At 44.8% G+C, this 27,626-nt stretch overlaps 1 protein-coding gene across 1 annotated transcript; it reads left to right on the top strand.

Moving 5' to 3' along the window:
* The first annotated feature begins 982 nt into the window (after window positions 1-982).
* LOC142498170 (N-formyl peptide receptor 3-like) lies at window positions 983-22,687 on the top strand. Its single transcript, XM_075606680.1, has 3 exons — window positions 983-1,797; window positions 21,499-21,530; window positions 22,348-22,687. Exons 1-3 carry the CDS (start codon window positions 983-985, stop codon window positions 22,572-22,574), a joined length of 1,074 nt encoding a protein of 357 aa, XP_075462795.1. The 3' UTR covers window positions 22,575-22,687.
* The last annotated feature ends 4,939 nt before the right edge of the window (window positions 22,688-27,626 follow it).

Raw genomic sequence — 27,626 nt, 5'->3', positions numbered from 1 at the left:
GAACATTTTTTAGTTGATCCTCAACAGACATTAGTCATTTACATCGGGGCATTAACCCTCAACAGTCTCAATGTAATATAGGTTGAACTTGATGGACATACAGTATGTCTTTTTTCAACCTCATCTACTATGTAGCTATTTACCTAAGTGACAGCTCTATGGAAACATGATGACACTCACCATAATTGCTCCCATGAGGCCTTACGATGCATTGGAATAAAGCAGAGGTGGTACACTCCAGTTCTCAAGGGCCACCACAGGTTCAGGTATTCAGGATATATCTGCTTCAGCACAGGTGGCGTAATTAATGTCTCAATCAAAGATTGAGCCACCTGTGCTGAAGCAGGGAAATCCTGACTACCTGACCTGTTGGTGGTGGCCCTTGAGGACTGGAGTTGGCCACTCTTGCAGTAGATGTTTGGTGACCTACGGTAATGTGAATGGCTGCGTTGAGCTTGATACTGAGCACAGTGTGAGTGCTGCGCTGAGAGCACAGAAACGAGGAAGTCATCACATGTGCTGTATATAATCTTCCAGTCTCACTCCCAACCCACCCAGCCACCAGCTGCTGCATAACATCTGCTCTCATAGTGTGCACCTCAATAGTTACTGGGGATCTCACTCCTGCATTTAGTTTGTTTTCAGTACAAGAGCAGTGTGTTCTATTTAGTGACCATTATAATGTACTGAGTAGTTAGCATGCTCCTTCCTACACATTATACATTTTTCTATTGAGATACATTTATTTGTGTTAAAAATGCTATTTTGCCATTGGTCAATGTTTGTATTGTTGCAGTTTCTTAATGTGGCGTTATTAATAGTCTTGTATGTGATGAAGTGATTATGTTTTCTCTTTTTGTGCAATATTGTTGGGGGAGTATTTGATATTATTTTATAAAGTGAAAGCTCAATCAGTTCTGAGTACTCACCATTTTCTTCTTTGTACTTTATATTCCTTGTGTGTGGCAGGAGAGCAGCCAGCATGGAGACGCCTGTTCCGCCTGTTTATCCCACCAAGAACAGCACAGAGTACAGATTTAGGGATATGGAGACTTATGTATTCATTTTATATGTCATACCAATCCTAAACATCACTTGTTACAGTATCACATTCATCCTGGGGACTATAGGTAATGGTTTAGTCATCTGGATTCCCGGCTTCAAGATGAAGACAGTTAGTGCCGTGTGGTTCCTCAACCTAGCCGTGGCTGACTTTATATTTAATATCTTTCTTCCCTTCGAGATCACTAAGTATTATATGTGGTACCACTGGCCCTTTGGCCAAATACTATGCAAGGTCAGCATCACCATACTGTTCCTAAACATGCTTGCTAGTGTCTCTTTCTTAACGGTCATCAGCATTGACCGCTGTGTGTCTATCTTGTGGCCGTTTTGGGCCAAAATACACCGGACACCCAGGTTAGCATCCACCATTGCAGTATTTATTTGGGTGTTCTCTCTGATCATCAGTGCCCCAAATCTGGCTTTTTATAATGTCCATAAGTATTATTACAATTATTCTAGGTGTTATCTGGACTATGCAGTTCCTCCCTCTGATGATAGAACAATTGACTATAACAAATGGAATAAATGGAATGTAACGAACCAGGCTATGATTATCACAAGGTTTGTCTGCATGTTTGTGATCCCCTTTACCATTATCCTGGTCTGTTATGGTTTTATAGTTTTCAAAATAAATAGAATTAAAAGGCCTACTAGGTCTCGGCGACCTTTCAAGGTTATCAGTGCCATTGTGGTCTGCTTCTTTTGCTGCTGGTTTCCATATCACATACACTGGCGACACACTTTATTCGAGCACGGCTAGTCCCGCGAATTCGGGTATACTCGGGTGTATTCAGGTTTCTGATAGTTTTCTGCCAGAGTGCATTGCGTTATTTTCCGGCAGGGATTTAAGCTTTTTATTCCGGCTTGCTGAAATACTGCAATGTCGTGAAAATACACATGGTGGCGCTTGCGAGCTGTTCTCTGTGAAGCCGTCCCCTATAATGAATTGTAATGCAGTATATATACTGTATATATATATATACTGTATAACAACAACCCCTATAAGCCCTAACATACAGTACTGTACACATACAGTACTGTATACTGTATGCATATACATAAATGATACTACTGTATGGGCGGCGGGGGCGTGATGTGTTTGCAGCAGAGAGAGATCCGCTGCTCTCTCTCTGCGCAAACTTCGGCACAATAAAAATTATTTGAAATACATTTTTATTGATAGTGTAGATGTGCAGGGGGTCTCCGGAGCTGAATCGCGTTGGTTTTAGGTCTGGGGACCCCGTGCCCCCCGAGATACAGGCCCCTTTAGGGGGTGCCGGTATCCCTCTGCATTTAAACGTCCCGATCATGTGACCGCGGCCTGTAAACCAAGCAGAGCAGAGGGATACCGGCACCCCCTAAAGGGGCCTGTATCTCGGGGGGCACGGGGTCCCCAGACCTGAAACCTGTGCGCTTCTGCTCTGGAGACCCTCTGCACATGTACAGTATCAATAAAACACATACAATATACAGTATAAATAAACACTCGTTCTTTACCTTAGCGTCTAAGCGCTATGGTAAAGAAGCATCATTTGTGTATTTTAATAATATTGTACAGTGAGCAGGGGGTTCCCTGAGCCAGAAATTAATGCTCAGACAACCCCCCCCCCCTGCTCCTGATCAATATTATTAAAAATACGGAAAATGCTGCGTCATTACCATAGCGGATAGCCGCTAAGGCAATGAAGGGGTTAACCCACCGTGCCCGCTTTATTGTGTAGTGGGGATGGGTGAGGGGGGTATTTGGCCCTTGGTGTGAGTTTAGGACTTGCGGGAGGGGGGGGGGGTTGCGGGTGCACTTAACCCCTTCACGACCGTAGCAGTTAATACCGCTACGGTCATGAAGGGGTTAAGCCCTCCCGCTACCCCCCCCCCCGCAAGCCCTCCCCAACCATCGTTGGGGCTAATACCCCATTCACCCACCCTCCCGCTACCCACAATAAAAAAATACACACACACACAGCAGCCGCCAAAAAATAAATAAATAAATATAAATAAATAAATAAATAAATGACAATAAATACATTTGAAATACATTTTTATTGATAGTGTAGATGTGCAGGGGGTCTCTGGAGCTGAATCGCGTTGGTTTTAGGTCTGGGGACCCCGTGCCCCCCGAGATACAGGCCCCTTTAGGGGGTGCCGGTATCCCTCTGCGTTTAAAGGTCCCGATCACGTGACCGCGGCCTGTAAACCAAGCAGAGCAGAGGGATACCGGCACCCCCTAAAGGGGCCTGTATCTCGGGGGGCACGGGGTCCCCAGACCTGAAACCTGTGTGCTTCTGCTCTGGAGACCCTCTGCACATGTACAGTATCAATAAAGCACATACAATATACAGTATAAATAAACACTCGTTCTTTACCTTAGCGTCTATGCGCTATGGTAAAGAAGCATCATTTGTGTATTTTAATAATATTGTACAGTGAGCAGGGGGTTCCCTGAGCCAGAAATTAATGCTCAGGGACCCCCCCCTTGCTCCTGATCAATATTATTAAAAATGCGGAAAATGCTGCGTCATTACCATAGCGGATAGCCACTAAGGCAATGAAGGGGTTAAGGCATAATAAACAATTAATACATTCAATACATATTTTTCACGTCTGTGTTAAAACTCCCTGCCTTCTCTCTAATCTATGTAAAAAAAACCTCCCCCTATTCTCGCTTTTAAAACACCCTGCCTTCTCTCTAATCTATGTAAAAACCCCTCCCCGTATCCCCCTATTGTGTGTGTGCGTTAAGCTTCCCTGCAATCTATGTAAAAAAACCTCCCCCTATTGTGTGTGTGTGTTAAATCTGCCTGGCCTGTGTTTCTGAGTGCTGAGTGCTCTGCGTTAAAGGCCCCGATCACGTGATCGCGGCCTGTAAACCAAGCAGAGCAGAGGGATACCGGCACCCCCTAAAGGGGCCTGTATCTCGGGGGGCACGGGGTCCCCAGACCTGAAACCTGTGCGCTTCAGCTCTGGAGACCCCCTGCACATCTACACTGTGAATAAAACACACACATCATTAAAGAATCATTCTTTAGCTTAGCGGCTATGCGCTATGGTAAAGAAGCAGCATTTCTGTATTTTTAATAATATTGTACAGTGAGCAGGGGGTTCCCTGAGACAGAAATCTAATCTCAGGGGTCCCCCTGCTCCTGCACAATATTATTAAAAGTTCAGAAATGATGCTTCATTAGCATAGCATATAGCCGCTAAGGTAATGAAGGGGTTAAGGCATAATAACCAATAAATACATTCAATACACTACCCACTACCCATGGCAACCTCCGCTGCTGTACATTAAAACAGAGAAAAAAATTAACACTTTCAAAGTAATGTCCCCTAACCCCTTAATCACCATAGCGGTTATTAACCGCTACAGTCATGAAGGGGTTAACCCACCCTCACCCACCACTCGGGACGCCTACTGTACATACCCTCCCACTCTAACCCCCCACCCCGTGAGGCCTAACCACCCTCAACCCTCACCCACTAACTACCCACAAGGGAGGCCTACCCACATACCGTTGGGGAACCCCCACCCCCCACCCCCAGTCCCCGCAATCAAAACAATGCACAGCCCCACAATAAACAGCATTCTATTTATTAAATACATTACCCACCCCCTGTGCCCCCCCCCATAAATACAAGATTTATTCTTTTACATTCAGGGTCCATAATGCAGCCCCACGCTAGTCCCCGGTGGGCTGGCAGGGCACCTGGACAGACCTACAGTTTACCAGCAGCATTCCACAGGTTCTGGAGGCCTGCTGGTGGATCCTGCCAGCACCATGGCGCCCAGGTGGTCTCCTTGGGTCACCGTGAGCCACAATTGGGTCCCCACGGTAGGCCCAAGGATGTCTGGGAGCCCCGGGTCAAACCCACAGGTGTCTGTGGGGCCTCGGATGGTTCCCATGGTGGTCTGGGGAACTCACGGGTGCTCACTACGGGTCCGCGGTGCCCCCACAGAAGTGGGACCACACATCATCATCCCCGCACCTACGGGTCGGAGGTGCCCCCACAGAAGTGGGACCACACATCGTCATGCCCGCAGACTATGGGTCGGAGGTGCCCCCACAGAAGTGGGACCACACATCGTCATCCCCGCATGTGTCACCCGTGGAACCACCAGCCTGCTACCCTTTAGGATACCCGAGGATACCCACAGGGGGTCTCCATAGGCCCCACGCAAAACCACGGAATCAAACCCTGAATGTAAAAAAAATAAACCTGGTAAACTGTATGTCTGTCCAGGTGCCCTGCCAGCCCACCGGGGACTAGCGTGGGGCTGCGTTATGGACCCTGAATGTAAAAGAATAAATCTTGTATTTATGGGGGGGGCACAGGGGGTGGGTAATGTATTTAATAAATAGAATGCTGTTTATTGTGGGGCTGTGCATTGTTTTGATTGCGGGGACTGGGGGTGGGGGGGGGGAATGTTCCCCAACGGTATGTGGGTAGGCCTCCCTTGTGGGTAGTTAGTGGGTGAGGGTTGAGGGTGGTTAGGCCTCACGGGGTGGGGGGTTAGAGTGGGAGGGTATGTACAGTAGGCGTCCCGAGTGGTGGGTGAGGGTGGGTTAACCCCTTCATGACTGTAGCGGTTAATAACCGCTATGGTGATTAAGGGGTTAGGGGACATTACTTTGAAAGTGTTAATTTTTTTCTCTGTTTTAATGTACAGCAGCGGAGGTTGCCATGGGTAGTGGGTAGTGTATTGAATGTATTTATTTGTTATTATGCCTTAACCCCTTCATTACCTTAGCGGCTATACGCTATGCTAATGAAGCATCATTTCTGAACTTTTAATAATATTGTGCAGGAGCAGGGGGTCCCCTGAGATTAGATTTCTGTCTCAGGGAACCCCCTGCTCACTGTACAATATTATTAAAAATACAGAAATGCTGCTTCTTTACCATAGCGCATAGCCGCTAAGCTAAAGAATGATTCTTTAATGATGTGTGTGTTTTATTCACAGTGTAGATGTGCAGGGGGTCTCCAGATTTCAGGTTTCAGGTCTGGGGACCCCGTGCCCCCCGAGATACAGGCCCCTTTAGGGGGTGCCGGTATCCCTCTGCTCTGCTTGGTTTAACAGGCCGCGGTCACGTGATCGGGGCCTTCAACGCAGAGGGATACCGGCACCCCCTAAAGGGGCCTGTATCTCGGGGGGCAGGAGGTCCCCCGACCTGAAACCAGTGCGGTTCAGCTCCCGAGACCCCCTGCACATCTACACTATAAATAAAAATGTATTTCAAATGTATTTATTTGTATTTATTTATTTAGTTATTTATTGCGGGGATGCTGTGTGTGATAATTTTTTATTGTGTGTAGCGGCGGTGGGTGACGGGGTTTATAAATGTGAGTTTATAAATAAAATAAAGAATATTATTTCTAGGGGCCTTAGAACAGAAGTTCCCACGCCAATTGCGCGCTCATTGCTCTTTTGTTACAATGTTGCTGGTCTTGCGGGTTTGCAGTCTGGCAGCAAAAAGCAGTTTGTACTGTAGTACTGAGTGTGAGATAAAGTAACCAGTTCTTTTATTGCTGAAGTCGCCACCAAAAACTTTTATTTACAAATACAGTACAAAAACCGTACAACACACAACAACATACAGTATCCTTTGTTTAAGTACAGCAGGTACTATAGGGTAAAACATGTACTGTACAGTACAGCACAATATTACAGTAGGGTCTCACTGAAAGTCCTCCCCATTTTCCATCCATGGCCGATTCCTTGCATGGCGCAAAACGCCATTAATGCAGTTTCTAACGCCTCTCATTACAGGATCTGTAACAGGGTAATAGCGCTGCATTTCTTCCACAATCTTTTTCCTTAAATTAGAAGGAAGGGCCTTTTTATGGCGATTCCCATCGTAATTTACTTTGAACACCCACTCGCAGTACAATGTGTAGGGAACATGGTGTTTAAATATGATCAAGGCATACTTGTGTGGTATACCAGCACTCCTCACCCTATACTTCTCCCTCAGCGCCGGTGGCAGATCGCACAGGGAGATGTCGAGCTCTGTTTGTATGCGAGCGGGTGTAGGAGGTCTTTTGGGAGCGGGTGTACTTGAGGCGATGGGCAATGATAGGGTGTCTGGGAGGAAGCTTTCCTCCGGTAGTGGTCGCCGGGTTGTCTCCTGGCGGGGTCTTGACGGGGTTGTCATGTCCTCCTCAATAGCATAGTACACTGCATCTTCTGGTGGAGGGGGTGTGCTTGGTGATGGAAGGGGGTCGAAGGTACCATGCATCACATCCATGTCACCCCCCTGCTCCAGCGTCGGGGAAACAGGGGCATTAACACCGAGCAAATAATGTATGCCCGCTATGTCAGCCTCTATCTTGTCCATCCGTTGATCCATCCGTTGCTCCATATGTAGCATCCGTTGATCCAGCCGTTGCTCCATTTGTAGCATCCGTTGCTCCATATGTAGCACCGACTCCAGAAGCAGATCTAGCTTTGCCAGCACACTAGAATTCCCGGGGAGATCCACACTTAGCCCATTCAGGATCCGGTCTAACGAGCTGCTTGTGCATGGCATCTGGAGATCTGGGGGGATGGGTGCAACGGAGGATGAGATGGGTGTTCTCTGGAGAGAAGCGGCATCGATGGAGAGTGGAAGAGGTGACCTGGGGATGCCCGGTACAGGAGAAGCTGCAGCGTCGTCGAAGAGGGATGGAGAAGGTGACCGCTGGATTTCCGGGAGAGAAGCAGAGTCGTCCAAGAGCAAAGGAGACAGTGACCCGTGGATTTCAGAGGCAGCAGCATCTTCAGATGGAACCGGAGAAGATGGGGGTGGAGAAGCCGGGCTGAAGATTTCCGGGACAGCTACAGCAGAGTCGTCGAAGCTTATGGGAAGTGGTCTGCGGATTCGGTGAGTTGGCTGCCATTCGTCTTGCGTACCGAGCACAGTACCGTATTTCTTCTTCACATAATAAGGCTGACGTGTTTTAAAAGCCTTAGCCTTTGGGGTCAGCAGAAGGTTTTCTTTGTTGGCCTTAGCCTGTCGCTTTGCCTTTGGCTTGGAAACGGTAACTGCCTTTCTCTTTTTCAGTGTGGCAGGCACAGCAGAGGTGAGATGGTTCTTTCGTCCATAGAACCGGGGATGCTCCATGTAAGCGGGAGGCACAATGCAGTATCTGGACAATGGCTCAGATAAAGATCAGCAAGTGGTGGGCTATGCAACGTGTACAACCTTTTATGCATGGCGGCCAGGTACAGGTGTTGAAAGTGGGTGGTCTGTAATGTGAGTCATTAACATATAAATACACCATCCATTTTGTGGATTCACTGCACATTGAATACACATCGACTAAACATCGAATACACATTCTTGTGTTTGTATTTCTTTCTACAGTACTCGCAGCAATGCCTGTTAAGAAGATTTCAAAGGATCTCAGCATGAGAATGAAGGAGATGTACACGAGCGGACAACGAATTGCAGATATCCAGCGCTGGTTAACTGCTTCTGGCCTCGTTGTGCCATCAAGCACCGTGTGCTATCATGCACAAGGAAAAAACAGAGACCGCAAAAAGGCACCAAAGATAACAAATGCGTAAGTATACTGTATTTATAAAACTTAACCAAAAAAAATATAGAAAACTGTAGTGTACATCTACAGTATACCGTATTTATATAGTATATTTATATTACAACAGTATATACTGTAGTGTACTGTATGTGTGGTCAATTTATATTTGTTGTGCAGCAGTATACACTTTTGGTATATTGCAATTCATCTTACAACGGAATATACAGTATATGATGTGTATTTATAATGATATAACAACAGTATACCGTATTTATATAGTATATTTATTATATTACAACAGTATATACTGTAGTGTACTGTATGTGTGGTCAATTTATATTTTTTGTGCAGCAGTATACACTTTTGGTATATTGCAATTCATCTTACAACGGAATATACAGTATATGATGTGTATTTATTATGATATAACAACAGTATACCGTATTTATATAGTATATTTATTATATTACAACAGTATATACTGTAGTGTACTGTATGTGTGGTCAATTTATATTTTTTGTGCAGCAGTATACACTTTTGGTATATTGCAATTCATCTTACAACGGAATATACAGTATATGATGTGTATTTATTATGATATAACAACAGTATACCGTATTTATATAGTATATTTATTATATTACAACAGTATATACTGTAGTGTATGTGTGGTCAATTTATATTTTTTGTGCAGCAGTATACACTTTTGGTATATTGCAATTCATCTTACAACGGAATATACAGTATATGATGTGTATTTATAATGATATAACAACAGTATACCGTATTTATATAGTATATTTATTATATTACAACAGTATATACTGTAGTGTACTGTATGTGTGGTCAATTTATATTTTTTGTGCAGCAGTATACACTTTTGGTATATTGCAATTCATCTTACAACGGAATATACAGTATATGATGTGTATTTATTATGATATAACAACAGTATATTTATATAGTATATTTATATTACAACAGTACTGTATACTGTATATTTTGTCTATTTATATTTATAGTACAGCAGTATACATTTTTTGTATATTTATATTTAATGTATATTACAACATTACATGTACAGTATACATTTTATATTGCTGCATATTAATAACACAATATAATTTCTTTGCATTGTAGGGAGACTACTCTTCTGGTGGACAGAATAAGTGAGGAGAATGATGAGAGGAGCGCATTAAGGGTTAAAAACACTCTTCAGGAAAACCACAATCTGACTGTATCCGAGAGCAGCATAAAGAAGATGAGACGCAGAATTGGATGGAAATATGGACGTGTGAGGTTAGTACTGGACAGTACAGGAGGTACTGTAAAGTAAAAGTGTTGTTTTACAAACTGTACTGCGCTGTGACGCTAACATTTTTTATTCATTGTCATTACAGAGCGTACCCCATGATACGGGACGCAAACAAAATCAAAAGAGTGCTCCAGGCACAGGCATGGATCGACAGCGGTGAGACTTTCCAGGATTGCATCTTCACTGATGAGTCTACTGTGTCGCTGGAGAGATTTGCAAGATTTGCGTTCCACAAAAAAGGCCGCATAACTTTGAAGCCGCGGCCAAAACACCCTGTGAAGCTGCATGTGTGGGGTGCCATCTCTAGGCGTGGACCGGGATGCATTGTCGTCTTTGAAGGTACAATTTCTCAAATATAATGCCGCCTAATGCACTGTACTTGACTAGTGTTGCCTTACCGTATGCACTGTACTGTACTACATGTATTGAGCACTTTTCTTTTCTTGCTATAGGAATCATGAATAAAGATTTCTTCCAAGACAACATTGTGCTCGTGATAGTGCGATACATCACACAAGACTTTCCCAATGGTCATCACTTTTACCAGGACAATGATCCCAAGCACACCGCGTCGACGGCGCATATCCTTGAGCGCGGCATCAACTGGGTGAAGACGCCAGCGGAGTAAGTGCAGTAGACCGTGTCCCATTTATGTTCCCCACTGTTTTTACTGTGTACTATATCTCTTAAACTAATTGTCCTTTCTTTCCAATCACAGATCGCCAGACTTCAATCCGATCGAAATGGTCTGGCATCAGCTGAAGGACCACATCCGTAAAGTGGCGAAACCCTCCAAGAAGGACGAGTTGTATAAAGCCATAATGAGTTTTTGGAACGATGTACTCACCGTGGAACGATGCAATAAATATATAGACCATATTGCCACTGTGTTGCCCATTGTCATCGCGCGCAATGGGCAAGCATCAGGAAAGTAGTACAGTGCTGTAGTATTGTACAGTAAGTACAGTATGATACAGGTAAGTATGGCACAGATTTTTTCTTTCCCAATAGTCAGAGTATACAGTAGTTCCAGTATACAATACAGTAGACTAGTTTGACAGTACTACAGTAACTGCCTACTAACTGCTCCATTTTTTTTCTTTCCAGAGAAAGCTGCACCAGCCACCTACTGTACAGTAGTTCTACCATAATACAGTACGCACATACAGTACAGTACAGTAACTGAACAAAGTTTTTGTTTTCTTGTCGTTCCAGGAAAAAGGGTGCCCAAGGGGGAGGGGGGGCCTTGTGTTCGTCAAATCTGCTTGTGCAGTCAAATGTACAGTATATAAACAGCAGTAATGATGTACACAAAACCTCTCCTCTCTCAATGAACTACTGTACCGCAGACACAATGAGGATACTGTTACAGTATGAAGGGAAAAAGAACAGGATGGGTTATTTAACATTACAGTATACTGTGCAATATTTATACTGTACATTTATATATACTGTATTTTTATTCTAAAGGTAATCGAGAATGTACTGTACTGTATGAGGACCTGGTGACTTTCAACCCTCTCAGACCCACAGAACGGATTATTTCACATTACTGTATATTTATCCTGTATATTTTCAGTAATTTAGAAGCAGTGGCTGTTCTGAACAGAACAGTTACTGTAAGCAAACGGATGCACATCAGATTTACATTTCAAATTCGAGAGGGGATTTTTCCAAAGCAGGCAGGCCTCCCTCTAAGGAAGGTGGATGGTGGGATGATACAGTACTCTGGCTGGCCTCCTGCTGAATCTTGTTACCGTAGCCAGCCGAGGGCCAGATTAACAAAACAATGGCTTGGATTGGATTAGCCAGACGATTGATGCTTGGCCAGGGAGGGATTAAAAACTCTAAGGGAGGGGGTGGGTGGTGTAGCTGTAGGATTGTACTGTGTCAGTATTTCCAACGGCAGGTCACCCTAATAATTGCATGAATAAACCCCCAAAGACAAGGCCCAAATATAGTACAGTATACTGTATACTGCATATACAGTACAGAGCTGTATACTGTATTATAAATAAATAATCATACAGTACTGTACAGTATGTATTATTGTGTGTTGATGTTTTGAATTGCTGTTAACTTGAAATGTTTCACCATTGTATTGTACTGTATTTGTAAATAAAAGTATTTTGTGGCGACTTCAGCAATAAAAGAACTGGTTAATTTATCTCACATAAAGTACGTGAATACGACCGCAATCACCATTGTACAGTAAATGGGTGCATAGGATGGAACGACAGGTGCTAAAGGGGTATAAATATGATACTGTATTTATCAGTATTGATCAAAGAGAGTTGATCAGAAGGATTCCCCTTATAAAGTATACAGTACAGCACTCTATTGTCATTCATACAGTACTGTATACTGTAGTAAAGGGTAGACAACACATGGTCTTGCAGTATACTGTATTACTAAAAATCTGTCAGGTTGACCAGAATCACTGCGGATATCGGAAAATAATACAATTTTATTAATTCTACGTTGTCTACCCTTTACTACAGTATACAGTACTGTATGAATGACAATAGAGTGCTGTATATAAGGGGAATCCTTCTGATCAACTCTCTTTGATCAACACTGATAAATACAGTAATTTATCTCACACTCAGTACTACAAACTGCTTTTTGCTTGCAGTAAACAAACAAACAGGGAAGCGCTATACTGTATGAGTTAGGATCAGGCCCAGCAGCCACTTTATGTTGAAAACCACATATGAAATGAGCATAAAATTGCATGAATAATTACACCAAAATATATAAAATAAATAGCGCAAGTCTCTGACAGAGAGAAATTGTCCAGGTGGTGTGGATACAGGTTAATGCCCCTGTCTGATAGGACAGACTCGGGCAAGAATGGCCTGTGAGAGGTGAATATCCAGAATGGTAGCTGGGATGGAAAGCGCTACCAACTGTGCAGGTATTGAAGTGTGTAGAAATGGGAAGGTGCCGTAGGCATCAAATGTGGAAAGCGCTCACCCAGACTTCATACACTTTGCGCTTTTTGCTTGCAGACTGCAAAGCCGCAAGACCAGCAACATTGTAAAAAAAGAGCAAAAAAAGAGCAATGAGCGCGAAATTGGCGTGGGAACTTCTGTTCTAGGGCCCCTAGAAATAATATTCTTTATTTTATTTATAAACTCACATTTATAAACCCAGTCACCCACCGCCGCTACACACAATAAAGCGGGCACTTACAGTACAGTATATATTTATTTCTCTTCATGTATTTATTTAGATTTATTTATTAATTGTGGAGCTGCTGTGCGTGAGGGGCCATGGCCAGGATGGGGGGGGGGGGGTAACGGTACAGTATGTGGGTAGGGGGTGAGGGTGGTTAGACCTCACAGTACATTATGCACATTGGGCTCCCCCCCTCCCCACATTTACATACACTGCACGACATAAATGCAGGGAGGGTTTACCAATGCAGGGAGGGTTTACCAATGCAGGTAAGGCTTTAGGCCTTTATATCTCTCTCCCTTCATTGTAATCTGTTTAACAGAAACATTAGGGGGGAAGGGGCTTTAGGCCTTTATATCTCTCTCCCTTCATTGTAATCTGTTTAACAGAAACATTAGGGGGGAAGGGGCTTTAGGCCTTTATATCTCTCGCCCTTCATTGTAATCTGTTTAACACAAACATTAGGGGGGAAGGGGCTTTAGGCCTTTATATCTCTCTCCCTTCATTGTAATCTGTTTAACACAAACATTAGGGGGGAAGGGGCTTTAGGCCTTTATATCTCTCTCCCTTCAGTGTAATCTGCTTAACAGAAACATATGGGGGGAGGGGGCTTTAAACAATGCTGTGTATAATGTATAAGGTTTTTTACAATTAGATAGATGTAATCCTTGGTACTGTATTGTAAGGGTTAGCTTTGGTTTTAAATAGTGTTTTCTGGTTGGTACTTACAGTATATATTGATTTTGGTTTACTTGATTGGTTAAAATACTGTAGTTGACTTGTTTGGAAGTGTTTGTATTTACTGGTAGAGTAGCTTGCAATTATATTGTTAACATTCATTTGCAGAATGTACAGTACTGTATATGGTGCATAGATTTAATGCTATGCATCATTTACAGTATACAATGTAAATGCAATGTACTGTGTGGATTGGAATGTTATGTTTTATATTGTAAAATCAGTTAGGATTATTAAATGGATTATTATTATTATTGTCTGTACTGTATGGAGATGCGTTATTTGTAGGACAGTATGATTTTGATAACCATTCTACATGTACTGTATTTGTATATTGGTTCATCATCTGTGTGTATATACTGTATACTATACAGTATATATATATATATATATATATATATATATATATATATATATATATATATATATATATATATATATATATACTGTACACAGTATATACTGTATATGTACTGTATAGGGATTGTTATTATATATACTGTATAATGTATATATATATATCCAGTATATATACAGTATATACTGTACAGTATATATTTATTTCTCTTCATGTATTTATTTATTTATTTATTTAGATTTATTTATTAATTGTGGGGCTGCTGTGCGTGAATTTTTTTTATTGGGGGTGAGGGGGGTGTTTGGCCCTTGGTGTGAGTTTAGGACTTGCAGCAGCAGCACAATTAATAAATAAATGTAAATAAATAAATAAATAAATGACAATAAATAAATTTGAAATATATTTTTATTGATAGTGTAGATGTGCATGGGGTCTCCGGAGCTGAAGCGCACAGGTTTCAGGTCTGGGGACCCCGTGCCCCCCGAGATACAGGCCCCTTTAGGGGGTGCCGGTATCCCTCTGCTCTGCTTGGTTTACAGGCCGCGATCACGTGATCGGGGCCTTTAACGCAGAGCACTCAGCACTCAGAAACACAGGCCAGGCAGATTTAACACACACACACAATAGGGGGAGGTTTTTTTTACATAGATTGCAGGGAAGCTTAACGCACACACACAATAGGGGGATAGGGGGAGGGGGTTTTACATAGATTACAGAGAAGGCAGGGTGTTTTAAAAGCGAGAATAGGGGGAGGGGTTTTTACATAGATTAGAGAGAAATTGTCTGTGTGTCCTGCAATCCTCAAACCCTGCTGTCTATTTAGCTAATTTTACTTCAATTTAGGTAAAACATCTCAAATTGTCTGTGTGTCCTGCAATCCTCATACCCTGCTGTCTATTTAGCTAATTTTACTTCAATTTAGGTAAAACATCTCAAATTGTCTGTGTGTCCTGCAATCCTCATACCCTGCTGTCTATTTAGCTAATTTTACTTCAATTTAGGTAAAACATCTCAAATTGTCTGTGTGGAAATCATCCCCCTATTGCCTTAATTTAATTCATCTTTCACACTTGTGCAAGACAACACCCACCTTTGAAAAACAATTTGGTTTAACATCCCTCACATGTGCTAATTATGTTTGTTGTACCAACCAGGTGATTTTCTAAATGTATATAAGTAAACTTACAACAGCCATTGCTGCTTGCAGCCTTTGCTCTTAAGCAGAAATGCTTTTAAGTAGAAATCTTTCAAGTAGTGGAAGTTTAAAAAAGGAAGTTCAAAAAGAAGTGGAAAAAGTGGACACACTCTACTGCTTCTGATTCCTGCATTTGAACTACGCTGGAAAGAAGGTTATCATCCCACACTGCACATCTCAACACATTACTATTGCTGTGATGCCACCTTTACTTTTTATATTTACTGTAACCTCACTTATTTTCAAATTATGCACTTCCTTCCACCAGCCTCATGTCTCTAACTCTATTCATATTTCGCCATCTCTCCTTACTTCACCACTTCTCAGTTCACATGAACTCCTCTCTTACCTGCGCCCTCTGTCACCACACAGCTATACCTCCTGCACTAAAACACACCCCTACAAATCATCCTCACACATTCTCTTTCTGTCCATGCTTCTCCTCCTTGCTTCTGGGGATATCTCTCCCAATCCTGGTCCCTGCCTTATTTCTACTTGCTCTCGTCCTCGCCTCCCACATACAACTTCTACTCCTTCTGGTGTTAACCCCTCCAACCTCATACCCATCCCCTGCCACCCTCCCTCCTCTCTCCCTTTCTCCTGTGCCCTTTGGAATGCTCGCTCCCTCTCTAACAAGTTCCTCTCTGTGCATGACTTCTTTCTCTCTCACTCCCTGCTTCTCTTTGCTATAACTGAGACCTGGCTCACTCAGTCTGACTCTGCTCTGGAAGCTGCCCTCTCCTACGGTGGCCTTTCCTTCTCCCACACTCCACGCCCTGATGGCAGGGGTGGAGGCGTGGGGCTCCTGCTCTCCTCTCTCTGCCGTTACAGAACAGTTTCTATTCCCCCCTCTCTTGCTTTTCCCTCCTTCGAGGCTCACACAGTCCAGATCTTCTCTCCTCTCCCGGTCCATGTGGCGGTCATCTATCGCCCACCTTCCTCTACTCATCCTCCTTCTGCCTTTCTCTCTCACTTTGAATCCTGGCTCTCTTTCTTCCTCTCCTCAGACTCCCCTGTTCTTCTCCTTGGGGACTTCAATTGCCACATTGATGACCCCTCTCTCCCCTGGGCTTCCCGCTTTCTTTCTCTAACCTCTTCTTTTGGCCTTCAACAGTGGACTGCAGCCAGCACCCACAAGGATGGCCACTACTTAGACCTGGTTTTCACTAAAAACTTCTCTCTCTCCGACTTCTCCATTTCCCCTTTTCCTCTCTCTGACCATCACCTCATCTCATTTTCTCTCTCTCGCTTCTCTCCATCTCCATCTCCATCTCGCCCTCGTTTTTGCAGAAACCTGCACTCTATTAACCTACCAGCTCTTGATTCCACTTTACGCTCCTCCCTCTCCTCTCTCAGTTCCGCTTCAGACCCTGACAACCTGGTCAGGAACTACAACTCTGCCTTATCTTCCTCTCTTGATCTTCATGCCCCACTTTCTCTCTGCCGTCCTCGCCCTTCTAACCCCAGACCCTGGCTAAACTCCCACACACGCATGCTGCGTTCCTCCACTCGTTCCTCTGAACGCCTCTGGAGGAAATCTCATACGCTCGCAGACTTCATTCACTACAAATTTATGCTATCCTGTTTCAACTCTGCCCTCTTTCAGGCTAAACAAACCTACTTTTCATCACTAATCAACACACACAAGTCTAACCCACGCCGTCTCTTTTCTGTCTTTGACTCTCTACTCAGACCACCCTCAGCTGCCTCCTCTTCTTCATCCATCTCACCTCAGGACTTTGCTGACTTTTTTAAGAAAAAGGTGGAGTCCATACGGCAGAACATCCCATCTGTTGCCTCCTCCCATCCCACAATGCTTCCCAACTCTCCTCCTGTCTTTCTTGACTCTTTTTCTGCTATCTCGGAGGAGGATGTATCACTGCTGATCTCCTCTTCGCCCTCTACCACTTGCCCACTTGACCCCATTCCCTCCCATCTCCTAAAACCTCTTGCTCCTTCTATAATCCCTATGCTCACACAGATCTTTAACTCTTCCCTCTACTCTGGTACCTTTCCTTCATCCTTCAAGCATGCAACCGTTATACCATTACTCAAAAACAGCAAGCTTGACCCTACCTGTCCTTCTAACTATCGACCTGTCTCCCTCCTGCCTTTTGCCTCCAAACTCCTTGAACGTCTTGTATTCTCTCGATTGCTACACTTTCTCAACACCTATTCTGTACTAGACCCTCTACAATCTGGCTTCCGCACTGCTCACTCTACTGAAACAGCCCTCACTAAAATAACTGACGACCTCCACGCTGCCAAAGACAGAGGTCATTACACTCTGCTCATATTACTCGACCTCTCTGCAGCATTCGACACCGTGGACCACCCTCTTCTCCTTCACATTCTCCATACTCTTGGTATTCGGAACAAAGCTTTATCCTGGATCTCCTCTTACCTCTCCCATCGTACCTTCAGTGTCTCTTTTGCTAACACCTCCTCCTCCTCTATTGATCTCTCTGTGGGGGTACCCCAGGGCTCTGTCCTGGGACCCCTTCTCTTTTCTCTCTACACACTCTCTCTAGGTGACCTAATCACATCTTTTGGGTTTAAATATCACCTCTATGCTGACGACACACAAATTTACCTTTCAACCCCTGACCTTACACCTGCTATACAGACCAAAGTTTCTGAATGCCTCTCTGGAATATCATCCTGGATGGCCATCCGCCGACTGAAACTTAACATGGCAAAAACAGAGCTCCTTATACTACCTCCCAAACCTGGCCCTACTACATCCTTCCACATTGCTATTGGAAATACGATCATTCACCCAGTAGCCCAAGCACGCTGCCTAGGGGTCACACTTGATTCCTCTCTCTCACATTCTCCTCTCATATTCAAAACGTTTCTAAAACTTGTCGCTTTTTCCTCCGCAATATCACAAAGATACGCCCTTTCCTCTGTTACTCAACTGCTAAAACTCTGACTCAGGCCCTCATTCTCTCACGTCTCGATTACTGCAACCTCCTGCTGTCCGGCCTTCCTACCTCTCACCTGTCTCCCCTACAATCTATCCTAAACACTGCTGCCAGAATCACTCTACTCTTTCCTAAATCTGTCTCAGCGTCTCCCCTGCTGAAATCCCTCTCCTGGCTTCCGATTAAATCGCGTATCTCACACTCAATTCTCCTGCTCACTTTTAAAGCTTTACATTCTTCTGCCCCTCATTACATCTCAGCCCTAATTTCTCGCTATGCACCATCACGACTCTTGCGTTCTTCTCAAGGATGTCTTCTTTCTACCCCCTTTGTATCTAAAGCTCTCTCCCGCCTTAAACCTTTCTCACTTTCTGCCCCACACCTCTGGAATGCTCTTCCCCTCAATACCCGACTAGCCCCCTCGCTATCCACCTTTAAGACCCACCTTAAGACACATCTGCTTAAAGAAGCATATGAGTAGCACTGGATAATCATGGACACATGACACAAAGCTTGGCCTCCTGCAGACGCACTTACTAGTATTCCCTCCTACTGTCTCTGTACGTTCTCCCTACCTACCAATTAGATTGTAAGCTCCTCGGAGCAGGGACTCCTTCCTTAATGTTACTTTTACAGTATGTCTGAAGCACTTATTCCCATGATGTGTTATTTATATTTGTTATTTGTTATTTATATGACATGTATTACTACTGTGAAGCGCTATGTACATTTTATGGCGCTATACAAATAAAGACATACATACATACATAGAAGGCAGGGAGTTTTAACACAGACGTGAAAAATATGTATTGAATGTATTAATTGTTTATTATGCCTTAACCCCTTCATTGCCTTAGCGGCTATCCGCTATGGTAATGACGCAGCATTTTCCGTATTTTTAATAATATTGATCAGGAGCAGGGGGGGGGGGTCCCTGAGCATTAATTTCTGGCTCAGGGAACCCCCTGCTCACTGTACAATATTATTAAAATACACAAATGATGCTTCTTTACCATAGCGCATAGACGCTAAGGTAAAGAACGAGTGTTTATTTATACTGTATATTGTATGTGTTTTATTGATACTGTACATGTGCAGAGGGTCTCCAGAGCAGAAGCGCACAGGTTTCAGGTCTGGGGACCCCGTGCCCCCCGAGATACAGGCCCCTTTAGGGGGTGCCGGTATCCCTCTGCTCTGCTTGGTTTACAGGCCGCGGTCACGTGATCGGGACCTTTAAACGCAGAGGGATACCGGCACCCCCTAAAGGGGCCTGTATCTCGGGGGGCACGGGGTCCCCAGACCTAAAACCAACGCGATTCAGCTCCAGAGACCCCCTGCACATCTACACTATCAATAAAAATGTATTTCAAATGTATTTATTATCATTTATTTATTTATTTATTTATATTTATTTATTTATTATTTGGCGGCTGCTGTGTGTGTGTGTATTTTTTTATTGTGGGTAGCGGGAGGGTGGGTGAATGGGGTATTAGCCCCAACGATGGTTGGGGAGGGCTTGCGGGGGGGGGGGGTAGCGGGAGGGCTTAACCCCTTCATGACTGTAGCGGTATTAACTGCTACGGTCGTGAAGGGGTTAAGTGCACCCGCAACCCCCCCCCCCCCTCCCGCAAGTCCTAAACTCACACCAAGGGCCAAATACCCCCCTCACCCATCCCCACTACACACAATAAAGCGGGCACGGTGGGTTAACCCCTTCATTGCCTTAGCGGCTATCCGCTATGGTAATGACGCAGCATTTTCCGTATTTTTAATAATATTGATCAGGAGCAGGGGGGGGGTCCCTGAGCATTAATTTCTGGCTCAGGGAACCCCCTGCTCACTGTACAATATTATTAAAATACACAAATGATGCTTCTTTACCATAGCGCATAGACGCTAAGGTAAAGAACGAGTGTTTATTTATACTGTATATTGTATGTGTTTTATTGATACTGTACATGTGCAGAGGGTCTCCAGAGCAGAAGCGCACAGGTTTCAGGTCTGGGGACCCCGTGCTGCCCGAGATACAGGCCCCTTTAGGGGGTGCCGGTATCCCTCTGCTCTGCTTGGTTTACAGGCCGCGGTCACGTGATCGGGACCTTTAAACGCAGAGGGATACCGGCACCCCCTAAAGGGGCCTGTATCTCGGGGGGCACGGGGTCCCCAGACCTAAAACCAACGCGATTCAGCTCCAGAGACCCCCTGCACATCTACACTATCAATAAAAATGTATTTCAAATGTATTTATTGTCATTTATTTATTTATATTTATTTATTTATTTTTTGGCGGCTGCTGTGTGTGTGTGTATTTTTTTATTGTGGGTAGCGGGAGGGTGGGTGAATGGGGTATTAGCCCCAACGATGGTTGGGGAGGGCTTGCGGGGGAGGGGGGTTAGCGGGAGGGCTTAACCCCTTCATGACCGTAGCGGTATTAACTGCTACGGTCGTGAAGGGGTTAAGTGCACCCGCAAACCCCCCCCCCCTCCCGCAAGTCCTAAACTCACACCAAGGGCCAAATACCCCCCTCACCCATCCCCACTACACACAATAAAGCGGGCACGGTGGGTTAACCCCTTCATTGCCTTAGCGGCTATCCGCTATGGTAATGACGCAGCATTTTCCGTATTTTTAATAATATTGATCAGGAGCAGGGGGGGGGGTCCCTGAGCATTAATTTCTGGCTCAGGGAACCCCCTGCTCACTGTACAATATTATTAAATCTCTCTCTCTCTGCTGCAAACACATCTCGCCCCCAGTATGTGCAGTATTTTACTGAACATGTAATGTAGAATAAATGCATAGTTTTATTTATTCGGGTTTATTACACAGTATACTGTTCGTATGGAAAACATCAGCATACTGTACAGCACAATATTACTGTATCCATCGAAATCCCCCCATTAGCCGTTTTCTTTTCTGAGGAAAAACAAAATGAAAAGTTTTAATGTACAGTAATGGTCAGCCCCCTAAAGAAGTACCCAGCCTGCTCCACCAAAATAATACGGCAACAATACAGTACTCACCATACTGTATTACTGAATTTCCCATTCAGCTTGCGCCGGCGCCGGGACACTGCCAGTCCAGCTTTCATCATCATCACCCACGTCGATAGTTTGCAGAGGGACTAGCCCACCTGTAGTCAGCAGGAAATCGCTTAAGTACATGCAAGCTTCATCAAAACTGGCTGCGAAATCCATCTCAGGGTTGTCACCGACGGCTGGACCACCATGATAAGCTGGTGCTGGTGCTGGTTCTGGTTCTGGCGCATTGCTTGGCAGGGACTGTCGCTTCTTATTTGGTTTTAACACGACCCTTCGCCTTTTGCCGCCTCCATTATCATAGATACGGGAAAAACCCTGTGACACACACCAATACCCTCCAACAAATTGGGGCTCAATACGGTGAAAACAGGGGTCACTACATAACCTTTTCCTTATTGCCCGCTTCCACAAATGAGGAGTTGGCGAAAATCTGTAAAAGTCATAGTTTTCGATAAAATACTGATAAATTTGAACAACTGTTGCCATCTTATCCTCTGTTGCATTAATAGCGGCCCATATCAAATAAGCATAACTTCTGTCAGGTTTTTGGAACACGGGCTGCATTTGAACACTCATGTCTCTGTAGAATAGTGTAAGCGAAAATGGTCTTTCTCTTTATTTAATACAGTATGTAAAGCCTAAATTGATACATTTTTTGCAACTCTTCCTTCAGTCTCAAGGACAAGTTACAATAGCATACTGTACTGGGATAAAGTATCTTTTTTTAAACGAAACAACTTGCAAAGCCCACACATTACTTAAGTCATGAGTTTATGCCATCTGATGGACAAGCGAAACATTGCAGCCTAGTAAACCCTTCTCATTATCATTTAACAGATCAGGCCCCCGTCAGCCAGGCATGAACCGTGGCTGGGAAGGCAAACGCAACGAAGCATGCAAGAGGTGAGCAGCGGCGGATTCCAGGTATCTGCCAGGTACAAACTGGGCATTTGCTCGAATAAAGTGTGTCGGTGCAGTATGCCCAATTATATTATCCCTGAATAACACAGATTTTTTTGTTTCTATGGCACCTGTCTCCATTTTTACTTGCCTGGCTTACTCCAACAGTTGCCTCAATCCCATCCTCTATGTCTTCTTGGGCAAAGACTTTAAGGACCACTTTAGGAAGTCCATACCGGCCATGTTGGAAAATGCCTTTAATGAGCGGTATGACCAGGGCAACAAGGAAGGAGATAATGCCGCTGATATCAAGGTGGAGCTGGATACTTCATGTTGACCTTGAGTATCTTTCTTACTCTCTGATCAACTATGTAGTCCAGTGACTTATAAACCTGTATCTTGAATTCTAATCAAAAGATCAACTCACCAAACAATGAACCGCAAAGTAAAACAGTGATTACATTACAAGTGTTATGCACGTTACAACTGAGCGTCTCCTTGTCAAGCTGCTGTCCCCATTTAACGCAGGCACTGGTTTGGGAGACATTGTCTGTGCAGCTAGTGTTAAAAAGTGCAGAGACAAAGAGAGAAAGCACTGAACAAAGGCACAGAGGGGTCTATGTATCAAGGCAAATGTGGGGCAATTCGGGGGCATTAACATATCTGCAGCAGATGAATGAGAGTTCTAGTCATGTGAATGTGGGATTGTTCTCTGTTATACACGTAGCACAGATTTCCCCCCAGAATTGCACCACTTTTGCCTTGATAAATAGACATTAGAGCAGTGTTTCCCAACCAGGGTTCCACGCACCTTGGGGTTCTGTTAGAGGATGAGAAGGTTCCACGCACCTTGGGGTTCTGTTAGAGGATGAGAAGGTTCCACACACCTTGGGGTTCTGTTAGAGGATGAGAAGGTTCCATGCACCTTGGGATTCTGTTAGAGGATGAGAAGGTTCCACGCACCTTGGGGTTCTGTTAGAGGATGAGAAGGTTCCACGCACCTTGGGGTTCTGTTAGAGGATGAGAAGGTTCTGCTGCACCTTGGGGTTCTGTTAGAGGATGAGAATGTTCTGCTGCACCCTGGGGTTCTGTTAGAGAATGAGAAGGTTCCACACACCTTGGGATTCTGTTAGAGGATGAGAAGGTTCCACGCACCTTGGGGTTCTGTTAGAGGATGAGAAGGTTCCACGCACCGTGGGGTTCTGTTAGAGGATGAGAAGGTTCTGCTGCACCCTGGGGTTCCATGATAGAATCAAAATGGGTCATGGAAATTCCCCATTCTCCCAGGACAGGGAGAGAGCAGGGCAGCTGCTAGTGCGCTGAGCAGTTTCCTCAATCCTCATTGGCTGGAAAATGCAGCCAAACAGGAGGAGGTGTCAGGAACTTGAGTTGTGGCCAACCAGAGGATGAAGCAGCATGGGCAGGAGAGAGGCCATGTGTCTGTGTGTCCTGTATGTATTTGTTCTGTGACTGTCTTTGTGTGTGTGTATTCTGTCACTTTCTCTGCCCTGTGGCTTATTTTACTCTCTGTCTAGCTCTGCCCTGTGTCTCTGTGACTGTCTGTGTCTCTTTCCTGTGTCTCCTGTGATTGTCTTTCTGTCTCTATCCTTTACCTGTCTCTCTCTGTCCTGTGTCTCCTGTGATTGTGTATATGTCTCTGTCCTCTACCTGTCTGTCTCTGTCCTGTGTCTCCTGTGTCAGTGTGTCTCTGTGACTGTCTGTCTCTGTCCTGTGTCCTGTGTCTCTTTCTACACTGTGTCACTGGGACTGTCTGTCCCTGTCCTCTGTCTCCCATGTCTGTCTGTCTCTATCCTCTGCCTGTCTGTCTCTGCACGGTGTCTCTGTGACTGTCTGTCTCTGTCCTGTGTCTCCTGTGTCTGTCTCTGTCCTGTGTCTCCTGTGACTGTCTCTGTCATGTGTCTCTAGAAAACCCTGACCTACTGTATTAGGAGAAGGGAAACATGACCCTTGGCCCGAGGGGCTGTCGCCCAGTGGCTTACCTCTCTCATCCTTTGGCCACATCCCCAAAAGGTTCCCACCCACCCACACATGTGGTGTAAGGTTTATGTGTAATGTTATGTTTATGAGTAATGTTATGATTGTGTTGTAAATCTTTTCTTTGAAAAAAATAAAATACAAAATGATTTAGAAAGGTTAGGGTTAAAGGTGTTGGTGGTGTTATTACATTTCATGTCACAGCTGGAGGGGTGTGGACTGGTCAGCTTTGCCCGGGTGGTAAATTTGGTGGAATGTGAGAGGTCCAACAGGATGCGGTCTTGGGTCAGAGCCAGTTGTATTGGGCCCAAGGGTGTGTTCATACGCTGGGGAAACTGAACTTTGGCCTAGGAAACCCCTATCCTTTATATTGCTGCCCTGACTTTTGCTGCACCTTGGCTGAGGAAAAGCCTGTGTTTTCTGTTTATTGCACTTTGGCAAAAAAAAAGCCTACATTCATTTTCCCAACGCAGGTCTCCTGTCTTCACCTCTGCAAACATCGCCCACACGTTGGTTGCATTACATTTACAGACAATAACATTAAGCACAATGTTTTGTAGGTCATAGCCCCTTCATCAGGGTGGGTGATGGCTGGGATACCTTGATGTGCACAAAAGACACAAGATGATTTAACATGACCGTTTGTAGAGGGCTTGTCATATCATTGTCTTGAAATTGTAACGTTGCTCTTCTCTGAGTAGGAAGCGGACCCGCAGGGCTGAGTTAGGGGTATAAAATTACCGACCAGAGCCAGGGGAAATAGTCCTGTTAGAGTAGTTGTGATCAGGCAGAGGTCAAGGCAGGCGACAAAGGTGCAAGTCCGGGTGCAGGCGGCAAAGGTGCAAGTCCGGGTACAGGCTGGGGTCAAGGCAGGCGGCACAGGCGCAATGGTCGGGGTAACAGCTGAGGTCGGCAAAAGGGAATCCAAAAGAACAGGGTTTTAATCAGGAACAGGGCAGGCTCAGGAATCAGAACACAAGGGGCCAGGCACACAGGGAAATAAATGTATATTATGCTCAGGCAGTTGTTGGGAGTCACTGACAGCTATTTTAGCTCTGGGTCAGGTTTAGCCAATTCAGGAAGTTCAGGAAAAGACTTGCCAGGATCCAAGATGGCCACGACAGCCATGTAAGCTCAAGATACAGTCAAACCCTGGACTGGAACCCTTACAGAAATCAGTCCCAATAAAAACTGTGAATCACAGTCTCCCAATTTGAAATCTGGGGGAAAAATCAGGACCTGAAAGATTAAACAATGTGGTTGGGCCTCATAGTATTACAGATAATGGGACTAAATGTAGACATCTGAAGAAGAGACATCTGCAACCATGCTAACCTATGCCCAAGACGACCATCTATGATTTAAATGAAGGTCCATTAAAAGGTATGAAAGCCAACAAATGATCTTATTCTTTCTGGGACAAATACAGTTACAAGCACCCTTCAATGAACTTTGTTTGTAAATAAAAAAATATTGATACTCTAAGTGTCTAGATCAAAATGTATTGTTACTCCATAGCAGCTATTATCATCCCACTTTGACAAGGAATTACAGGAAGTATTGAATGACCATGTTGCATGGGAGGAGAAACTTAACCCACCAATAGGAAGCAGTAATATCCAATGGGACTAGACTTTCCTGGCCTGCTCACTTTCCAAGTTCTAATGTCGGGAAACACCATTGCTTCCATCTATGTGGAATCCACCTCAATCTGCATTATCAGATATATTAGATCAGCGGTGCGCAAACTGTGGGGCGCGACCCCCAGGGGGGGCGCGACACTGCCGACGGGGGGCGCGGGGTTTACAGAGGCCCCGCGCGCTTCCCGAAGGCACTTGAATTAAGTGCCGGGGGAGCTGCAGGGCCTCTGTAAACCTAACTTACCATGGCTCCGGCGGCTTCCTCCCTGTGTCGCCATGGCAATGCGGCGTCAAAATGACGCTGCGAGGTCATGTGACGTCACGTTGCTATGGCAACGTGACGTCATTACGCCGGAGCGCGGGTAAGTTGGGGTTGGGAGGGGGGCGCGGTAGTGAGGGGACAGCCGGCAGGGGGGCGCAGGGAAAAAAGTTTGCGCCCCCCTGTATTAGATACTATACACACACACACAAATAAAGAATAAAGAGAAAAAGTGCCCAAACCTACAGTAGTGCATTGCTGTTATAAAACCAAATACAATTTATTCCAAAAAGCTCACAAATGAACACTCACAAACAAAGTAAAAATAAAGGCATCTTATGAGATACTGTATACTCATGCTCCAGCCGGCCCAACAGGATCAGAACTCACAACCTCTGCTATTCTGGGCAGTATTTTTTTAGTGTACAATAGTTCTTCAGATTTCCACGTGTGGATCGGATATAGGTACCAAATCTGTGGATCCTATGTGTAGCACCCTGCTACATTTCTATGGCCTGGCACGTCAGTCCTGGTACAGTAACAGCAGGCAGTGCCAGGGTTAATAAGCCACAAGCTGCTGAGATCACATCACCTCATATTTCAATTATATAGCAGCTTATAGGCACATGTCTGGGCCTGTGAGCTGCTGGGACCACATGACAGCATGAGGGCCTGGCTACAGTTGATTCTGCCCAGTTACTGGGGCAGACTAGCCTGGCTCCTCCTACTGTATAAAGATGTGGGTTCCTCCAAATGAAGTGCAGTGCAGTGCTCCTTAGGGAGTATGTGTTCATTCCTATCTAGGGGTGAGGCCCTGTCCTCTCCAATGGGAGGAGGGGAGTAGATGTGTCCAGTCTACCTAGAAGCCTCTGGCTTCAAGGGTAAAGAACACCACACATATCCAGGGAGAGGGGGATCCCAAAGGAGTTTCCTGCGTGGGGTCTTTCTCTAAGAGAGGGACCCCAGGTAATACACCCGCAGTTCCAGGTGAAGCTGAGCAGACCAGGCAGGCTAGAACCTAGAACAACCCTCCTGACCTTGGTTAACAGACGGGGATGAGATTCCGGAAGATGCAGGGTCCTAGAACATAGGTAACCATCAGACGCTTACAGGGAGGGACCATAGGTGGAACCATACTCCCTGTGCAATATAGGTCTGGAGGTTCTAGTGTTCCCATGTCTGAATGGATCTCCTGTCTGGAGGGGGAGAGGTTACTCTGGTGTTAGTCCCTATTAAGGTTCCCCTGAAAGCCTGTCCTGATGCTGCTGTCTTGTCCTGTGCTATTTGCTTTAACTAAATACGTATTCATTGATTCAGTGTGTGGGTTCCTAGAGACGTTCAATAAACATCATCAAGTTGCAAAGTTCCTGGCACCCTTTTCCTATTCTTGTACCTGCAACTGCAATTTCCTCCTAAACAGCCCTGGTCTGACCCCACTAGGAAAAGATGACCCTGAGATAAGAGAGAACCACTGAGCTAAACAAAATATGAGCAG

Source organism: Ascaphus truei, chromosome 6 (assembly GCF_040206685.1).
Source record: "Ascaphus truei isolate aAscTru1 chromosome 6, aAscTru1.hap1, whole genome shotgun sequence".
In the NCBI taxonomy this organism is placed as follows: domain Eukaryota; kingdom Metazoa; phylum Chordata; class Amphibia; order Anura; family Ascaphidae; genus Ascaphus; species Ascaphus truei.
The sequence above is the reverse complement of the archived record's forward strand: the minus strand, read 5'-3'. Positions and strand labels throughout refer to the sequence as shown.